The sequence below is a fragment of the Colossoma macropomum genome, unplaced genomic scaffold, assembly GCF_904425465.1.
Source record: "Colossoma macropomum unplaced genomic scaffold, Colossoma_macropomum, whole genome shotgun sequence".
NCBI lineage: Eukaryota > Metazoa > Chordata > Actinopteri > Characiformes > Serrasalmidae > Colossoma > Colossoma macropomum.
The window spans coordinates 28,257,693-28,266,850 of NW_023494807.1; the positions used below are offsets into that span (position 1 = coordinate 28,257,693).

The 9,158-nt window shown below is 38.7% G+C and overlaps 1 protein-coding gene across 1 annotated transcript; it reads left to right on the top strand.

The window, feature by feature from the left end:
* Positions 1-3,630: 3,630 nt before the first annotated feature.
* On the top strand, positions 3,631-5,577 carry LOC118796902 (complement C1q and tumor necrosis factor-related protein 9-like). Its single transcript, XM_036556051.1, has 4 exons — positions 3,631-3,988; positions 4,279-4,359; positions 4,493-4,573; positions 4,664-5,577. Exons 1-4 carry the CDS (start codon positions 3,631-3,633, stop codon positions 5,575-5,577), a joined length of 1,434 nt encoding a protein of 477 aa, XP_036411944.1.
* The last annotated feature ends 3,581 nt before the right edge of the window (positions 5,578-9,158 follow it).

Genomic DNA, 9,158 nt, shown 5'->3' on the forward strand with positions numbered 1-9,158 from the left:
CTGCCAATAGCAAAACAACTCTCCCCTTAAAGGCACAAACACCCGCCCCACAGCAAGGAGGAAACAAATTATGTGATAGAAATTTTGGGGGGGCACCTGGGGCCAATCAGATTTTAGGAGATGCATAGGCCATCCTAGCCACCCCTTTAAAACTGTGGATGGAGAAAGACAGAGAGAAAGAGGTACAGAATGGCACACAAAAATGTATACGAGGTATACGACTCTTTTACTGAATAATCAGGCTGAAATATGATACATTTTCTCTTTCAGTTGTTGTTTGTTTCTTTTTTCCAGTGTTCTTTGGCTTCCAGGTCTGCTCACAAAATTTCAAAACAAAAATGTGCTTTTGAAATGCACAAATGAGGCCTTTTGATCTTGAATGATTGAAATAAAGATACTCTTTATACACAGTGCAGTTTAGCAGGTACAGCAAATCAGTTATAGAGTCATATTAAATATTATCACTAACTTAATATCACTAATCCATAATTTAAAATGGCAAATTGTGGCATAATCAACACTTAATAAAGCAATGAGTCTGTGCGATGGTTATGGGAGTCTATTAAATTATTCCATGTTAACCCACCTAGGGACCTGGCAGGTCACGTGATGGATTTATATTAAAAATTTCGAGAAAAACTTCTATTCAACTGCAAATTTGCAAAACTGTGCTCCAAATAGTTTTTTAGCTGTGAATTTCTAAGGTTGTAAATTCCATCTTAAATACTGAGTATTTAAGTATTTACTGAGTATTAAATACCGCTTCCAGAATGACTGAAGTGCCCTAAGAATAAGATTTCACTTTAAATCACTTTCAGGAAAAGAAATATTTCATCTTCGAAATCGAATCATTTGGTAAATCCTCAAAATGTATGGCAAAATTTAGATTTTATGTAGTATTCCTCTTATTAAATCAACTACTTTCACATTAATTTAGTCCCACAACAGGCTCTTTATTAGATGTCACCTTTTCGTGTTTACAGTTCTTATTTAAGATGTTTTTGACTGAATGAAAGAAAATAGCAAAAGTTCCTTTTGAAAAAAGAAATTGACAGTCAATGGGCTTTTTTATTTTAAGTTATTTTAACTCATAGTGTGGCTTCAAATATTGCATACGGAAATGAATACTTGAAACCTAAATTTTGCACACAATATTTTGAAGACTGACTAAAAGACTTACATAAAAATATGCCCCCCAACAAATAACCTGTTGTGGGCATATATTAATGTGAAACTTGTTAGTTTAAAGTAAAATATTATTCTTTGTGTTGCATTCATTCCTAGTTAATATTTCAGACCAGTTTAGTAATATAAACTGTTTAACTCAATATTTAACATAAAATTCAGAACCTGCTGGGACAAAAATATAAAAATCTATAAATTCACTAACCAACTAAAAAACTATTTGGAGCACAGTTTTGAAATTTTGCATAGTTGCATGAATTAAATAGACATTTTGCTTGAATTTGCATGCAAATCAACAAAGTGTCCAGCCTGGCTTTGGGTGAGTTGGAGTGTGTTTGTGCCACAGCAATCTTAGTACATTAAACTATTTTATTCCATTCTCTAAAGCATTTGTCTCAACACTGATCATTGAGTGTGTTGATTGATTGGTTGTGTTGTCTTTATTTTCTTTCTTTATTTTTTTGCACTTTTTCTTTGGATGCTTACGCATATCAGTGTAAGCATAACCACTGACATCATGAGATGAACTACACCAGATAGAGTTGTTTATAAAGACCATTCACCATGATCGCTGGTATTCTATAGTCACATATTTGATACATAACCGGTATGCAGGGCATGCACATTCCCTATACAGCTGAAGCCTTGGACACATGAGCCAGAGGAACTTGCCTGCAGGGGTGTGCAGGAGCATGCCAACTGAGGACACTTTTGTGTCTACAGGTGTGGAAATGGGGACGAATATTAGGGGTAGTCATTCATCCTTTATTACGCTCTTTGTCACAGGGCCTTGTTTTGACGGTTAGAGTTTCCCATATGCTTTTTGATTCATTATGAGTATGAATGAATAGAGAGGACTCACGTTGCATAGACAAGTGGAGAGAAAATGAGGCGTGGCCGGCCCCAGGGCACTTTTCCACCAACCTGCTGGCCCTGAGAGCTGCGACTAGAGGCATTGCTCAAGGGCCCAAGCACTTTCCGGATTGTTCTTCAGTCTTTTTGAAACACGGTGTCTGTTCAGTCTGTTTCTGAAACACGTGACTTTGACAACTCACAGAAGTTAATAATAATACATATAATATTTAATGCATTTCTCTAAAAAACAGGGTTAAAATGTGATACAAGTGGCTAGAAACTCAAAGAAAATGCACTGATATTTTCTTGTGGTTTAAATTTTTTTAATTGTTATTATTGCTGATTTTTGTGATGATAATTGTTTGATCAAATTTGGTTCAAATAACCATGAAATAACCATGAAAATAAATTAAATGAAAATTTCCCTCCAGTTTCAATGTAAATACTTGACTGTCTTGCATATTCAACTCGTGTTATTGCACTGAATTCAAATTATAGATAAAGTACTAATATTGATTCCTTCATCTGGTCAGTTTTTTGCAAACGTGCTAACAACTGTCAACAAAAATGACATATAAGTATACAGAGTCAATTGCTCTCTTGAGGATGAATTAGGTCAACAACGGTTGATTTTACAATAGCAAGTCTCAAAGGGATCAGCTTGCAGGCCTCTTATCTTTATTTCAATCCAATACCTGAAACCAAAGATTGGAGCAGGGAAGGGCTGAGAATAGGGAAGGCCTTTTTTTGGTCAACCATTATTTTACTTTTCGTTGTGCTGAACATGTTGTCCAATGCCAACAACCCTTTTGAAAGTAGAAGCCCTAGTTATTCTGTGTTTAATACAACAGGATATCATATGTAGCCATGTATCCGTTTTGTCTGCAGGCCCATAGGGAGGGAGTCAGGTTGGGAAAGACTGCTTTTTTTTTAGGCACGGCATATAAATTGATTACGGCGGTGCTTGCAGTCTTCACTTCGCAAGCATTTGATTTAGAGCATGGCTCGAAGCGTCCTACAAATTGTAAGTATGATCTTATCAATCAGAGTAACCTTGACATGTCTGATTCAGATGTGGACATTATGGTGTGTGAGGTTTTAAATCTTTTATGTATAAGCATGGTCAAAAAAAGAGGGCAAAATTAATGATGTTAACTGGTATTTTTAAGTCATTAAAATCTTAGAAGCCATCAGTGGGCTCTGGAATTTCGGTATTCCTTCCCTATTGGACATATAGTAGTTATTCATAATAATAATTCCTAGTAGTGATGGAATAAATGACATTGTGTGAACATTTCATTACAAAAGGTCCAGTTACATTAACATACATTAAAGTCAAGAACATTTTTTCCCCTCTCCTTTAAAGTTGTCATATTGGACATATGAGGGTTTTTTAATGGTATCTTACCTTTTATGCAAACTTTCTCACTTTTACTTACCTGTCTTAAATTCCAGGTGTTAAGGACATATGTGGGCTTGCTGGCCTCCTTAACTCTCTCCCTGGGAATGATGATCGGTGAAAGAGAGAACACAGGGACCTTCACACCACCACCGCCAGGTTCACGCGACAGTCCCATTCCTCCAGAAGAGATGCTTAAGGGCTCTGGGGCTTATCCATCACAGAATACTGACAACTTCCCAGCATATGATAACTATCCCATGGCACACGGCGGCAGTCCTCAGACACGTGGAGGATACCCGATGCCACACTATGACTACCAGATGCCGCCTATGCCCGTTCCGTCAGACAAGGGAGCCACTGTCCTACGAGCTCTTCCGGGCTCAAATATGACTGCTGCTGATACGCCAGACTTGGCATATTGCAACATGATCCTGGAAGCACCAATACCCCCAACTGCAGATCAGGTTCCCTGGTTCTGTACCTGCACCCTGTGTAAAGGAGGTAGTAAAGGCCCAAAGGGATCCAGAGGAGACAGGGGCCTACCAGGTTACTATTCATTGCATATACTCAGTTGGTTCTCTACCAGAACCTTTTCAATGTCCTTGAGCACCATGGTTCTCAATGCCTGTCCTGGGGATCCAGCACCCTGCACAGTTTTTTCCATTTCCTGATTCGGGCAATTGTCAAGTCCTTCATGAGTTGGATGTACTGAGGCAAAGTATCCCGGAAACTGTGCAGCTGGTTGCCTGGGCTGGACCTGAGAACCATGGCTCTATGTGATGTGTATATGTGATGCTGACTGCCTAGTATTCTTTGGCCTTGATATCTCAAACCAGGTCAACCGGGCAGTCCAGGAAGGAGAGGCCTCACTGGTCCCCCAGGACTTCCAGGTTTCACAGGTCGTCCTGGAATGAAGGGTAAGTAGTGCTATCATACTGACCAACCTTCTCCCCAACCCTGGATATGTTGTGTGAAAGTGGTGCATGTGATATAAATCTCTTGGCAAGTCCAGAGTTGGTCAGATTTGCATTGTGTATCTGCTTTCAAAAGGCCAGAAAGGTGATGATGGTGCAAAAGGAGACCAGGGTCCAATGGGTTTCATGGGGATGAAGGGAGAGCATGGACTCAAAGGTTAGTATGATTGCATTAACAGCCACACTTACTACTTATTACTGTACGACACCAAACATTTTCACTCTTGAGCCGAATCTTGTGCTTCAGGTGATAAAGGGGACATGGGTGTGGATGGGAGTCCAGGGGTCCAAGGGCCACCTGGAGAAGCTGGGCAGTGCCCTGCGACATGTGAATCTACTCATGGACCTCCAGGAGAAGTTGGCCTGCCGGGAATAGTTGGGCCAAGAGGCCTGCCAGGGACTGCGGGAATGCCTGGGATGAAAGGCCAGAAAGGAGATAAGGGCGAGGTTGGTATGCCTGGCGTCCCAGGCATAGATGGACAAAAAGGGGATCAAGGAGAACAGGGTGTGTGCCACTGCAAGGATGGGGCCAAAGGTGCTGACGGACATCAGGGTTCTCCGGGGCTGAGGGGTGAAAAAGGGGAAATGGGTCCACAGGGACATGCAGGAGCAGATGGTCTAAAAGGTGAAAAAGGAGATGTAGGAGTGAACGGTCCTCCTGGCCCCTGCTCTCCTGCCATTCAGTCAGCTTTCGCAGCAAGACTGGATCACATTTATCCCGTGCCAGATTTGCCTATTCCCTTTACTGCGGTCATTTACAACATGCAGTTTCACTACAACCCCTTTACGGGTATTTACAAGGCCCCTGTAAATGGCACCTATGTCTTTAGCTATCATTTGGTAGTGTTTAGCAGAGTGCTCAGAGTGGGTCTCTTCCACAACTTCATACCCATCGTGAAAAGCACTGAGTTGGTCAGTCTTGGTTCAGTCTCTCAACAGGTTGTCCTGCACCTTAGCATGGGTGATGAAGTGTGGCTCCAGGTAAGGGACACCACCAGTAATGGTATGTATGCCAACAGTGAGGCCAGTAGCACCTTCTCGGGCTTCCTGCTTTACCCAGACAGCTGTGATGTACCGTTTTCTCGGGTGCTTCCTCTTGAACCTCTTGTTGGGACATACGAATGGGGAGAACTGGAGGCCCCAACCACTCCTGCTCCATAAACACATTCTACAGGTTCATATATATTTCATACCCACACACACACACACACACACACACAATAAAAGCTCTGTAGTAAGCATATCAATACCTCTGTACCTACTTTTGTCTTCTTTGTAGTTCAGAACCTCTGCTACACTAGCAACCAATGCAATCTAGTTGGTCAAATCAGTGCAAACCTCGAAAAAAATGCCTGCCTGACAGAGCTAACATCCTGCCTACTATTGAGCGCTGTTAGTTATTTAGATCTCAGACCTCTAGCAAAATAATTTAGCTTTGTCAGGTAACAGTCACAGGATCCTCATACAAAGGATGGACGAATGAACAAAATACATCGTCGCTGTCGGAGCAAAACCTTGTATCTCCAAAATCAACCAATAGAAAAATGACTTAAAACCAAAACTCTAACACTGCACAGCAAAAATTGATCTCTTATCAAGTGAAATGATCCTAAATCTAGTCAATATATCTAATATTTCCCATTTTGAGATGGTTGTGCACTCATTATAGGATTATCTAGCTTATTTCTAGACATTATTTACTTGTTTTAGGCAATTTTATCAAGTAAAATTAGTTCACTATACTGTCAGAAAATCTTGCTGGCTTCAAGCACATTTTCTAAAATAGGCAAAATTATCTGCCGGTATAGTGAGATAATTTTCCTTTGAACAAGTAAAAATTGTCTAGAAATAAGTTAAATAGTCTTCCATTAAACTAACATCAACCTCAACAGGAGAAATATTAGATTTATTGACTATATTTAAGATAATTTTACTTATAATTTTTACTAGTTGAGCTCGTAAGATTAATTTCCATTGAATTTAAGAATGTTTTTTTCCTTCTCCAGTAAAGTTATTTATTTTGGAGATTCAAGGTTTTGTTCCGACCTGAAGTCGCTCATGTTGGGGATGTGGTGCAGTGCAGCAAGCTGAGTCTATTGCTTTGAAATTCAGGCTAGATGATTGAAGATGTGAGCGTTTTACACAGTGAAGTAAATCTGCCTGAAATTAGGCGAATTGAGGCCATGACTACTGAATGTTGGATGGCTCTGTACAAAACCTTAACCTTGCCTTAATCTTATTCAGTGGCAATAACTCCATGTCCAGTGAAGCATTTGTGTGCGTAGTGAGATTAATCTAATTATTAAACTGTAATGCATAAGCGAAATGTGTTCAATCCATCACTTTTCAAATGCTTTTATTTTAGCAGCCATTTAATGAAATGTTCTGTTGCTGAGAGTCCTCTAGATCGAATTTACCTGTGTACGACACTCTGCTTTGTAGCTTTCTGTTTTTTTGTGTTCTCTTAAAACATTTGAATGTAATTTTGCAAGTAAACACTTTATTTATCCATAACCGAAATGGACTGCAGTCAGTAATCCCAGCTCGGGGTGTTTGGCAATGCTGTATGTGGGTATGATGGCTATACTGGAGTAGGGTTGTGTTGCGGTTCTCAATCCCAGATTAGTTGTGTTTTTGTGCTTCTGCGTTAGAAATGAGGTTCGACTAAACTGTGAAAAAAGGGACCAAACTCGATAAAATCTGGTGGCAACATAATCTGAATTTTCCTCTTGTAACAGAGTGTCTCCTAATACACGAGCTGTTGTTCTGGGTCCTGCTGCACTGCACTGCAAAACATGGTATCCTGTCAAGTGAAATGATCTCAAATCTAGTCGATATATCTAATATTTCCCATTTTGAGATGGTTGTGCACTGATTATAAGATTATACAGCTTATTTCTAGACATTTTTACTTGTTTTATGTAATTTTATCAAGGAAAATTATCTCATTATACTGGCAGATAATTTAGCTGGTTTCGTTTCTTCAAACAAGCAAAATCATCTGCCAATATAAGATAAATTTACTTAATAAAACAAGTAAAACATGTCTAGCAATAAGGCAAATAATTCTAAATTAAGCTTACAACAATCTCAACAGGAGAAATATTAGATTTATTGACTAAGATCATTTTACTTATTATAGATAAAATCTTTTGCAGTGTGTGAATAGCAGCAAAATATTTTTCATATTTGTATATTTTGTTCTGGAGGTTATTATGGAAGCCTGTTCCCTCTAAGAAGAATTACATTTTTTTAATGTTTCTAGTAGAAGCATGTAACAATTTTGACTTTTGTTGTTTTAAAATGTCAACTTGGCATCTCAAAATAATGACTTACTTTATCAAAACATTGGCTTAGTGTCTTGAAATGATCACTAATTTTGTAAAAATTTGTTGTAGTTTCTTAAAATGATGACAGTTTCTCACAATATTGGCTCTGCATCCCAAAATAATGACTTATTTTCTTGAAATATTGACTTAATAATGATTTATTGCTTGTATTATTAACTTTCTGAAAATAGTGACTTAGTATCTCGAAATAATTACTTATTTTGTCAAGATTTTGAGATACTATGTTAAAATAACCAGTTATTACATTTTGAAAAAGGCAATGTTTTGGGAAAATAAGTACTTATTTCGAGATACTAAGTATGTTGACCTGCTGCCACCAGAAACAGAGAAGAAGAAAAAAATTTAGGTGATTTTTCTGTCCTCTACCTGGCAGGAATGGGCTTCCATATACTATGAATATTCAAAAAGTTAAGTCTTTGAAGAGAAGATGACTGTGCTAGATCAGGCGAGCCTGTTGCAGTGTGTGTGTGTGTGTGTGTGTGTGTGTGAGCCTGGAATAAGTGAAGGCCCCTTATTAGGTTTAGAAAGCTCTGATAAAAGCTTTGTTGAAAGTATTGGGCTGACAGAGAGGGATTCGATATGCTTTATTGTGGCCTCAGAGGCAGTTAGTAATGTGATATTATAATGGACCGAGCGCTAATTTTTAGCGGAAGCTGCGCTAAATAATAAGTGCCTGATGGGACCAAAGGGAGAGTAAATGAAAGCCGCTTGTGTGACTGAAGCACAATAACACGGAGGCTTGTCTTGTTAGCTTATGAATTGGTTTATATTTCACACATTCATCACGGTCACAGTAACCCAGTACAGATGAATGAGAGACGTGCATGCCCCGTTTATTGTTAGGACATTGTAAGCATTCATTCAAATGAAACTGAATTCATTTCATTGTAAGTAAAACAAGATAGCTAGAGCTATAGTGCTGCCAACTGACTGTGAACTACTGGAGATAAAACTGTAATCATCTTTAATTACAGCACGATTGATGTCATGATTTGTTTGTTGATTTTTAATGTGTAAAATTCTCTTTTTATCTTAAATAAAAAGTGGATAGAAGTAGTGTTGGCTTGTGTTTTCTTATCTTTGCATCTCAAATAAATCCCTATGCTACGGCTATTAGATCTGCTTTCTTCCAGGTACTGAACAATAGTGTTTATTCTTTCTAACAGTGTTGACTACATCTTTAAAAACATGCCTGTAGACAGTTCCATCTGTCCCAGTAACACAGCCCGTGGTAAAAAGAATCGTGTGCTAAACAGTTCCAGCTGAACATTTGGGGTCCTACACTGCCAAAAATAACATCTCGGAAAGTGAAATCTTCTTAAATCTAGTCGACACAGCTAAAATGTCTCATTATGAGATTGTTAAACCAATATTATACGATTATTTGATGTA

Coding starts and splice junctions, on each gene's coding strand:
- LOC118796902 (XM_036556051.1), top strand. CDS start 3,631: ATGCTTAAGGGCTCTGGGGCTTATCCATCACAGAATACTGACAACTTC. Junction 3,989..4,278: donor AGGAGACAGGGGCCTACCAG/GTTACTATTCAT, acceptor ATCTCAAACCAG/GTCAACCGGGCAGTCCAGGA. Junction 4,360..4,492: donor AGGTCGTCCTGGAATGAAGG/GTAAGTAGTGCT, acceptor TGCTTTCAAAAG/GCCAGAAAGGTGATGATGGT.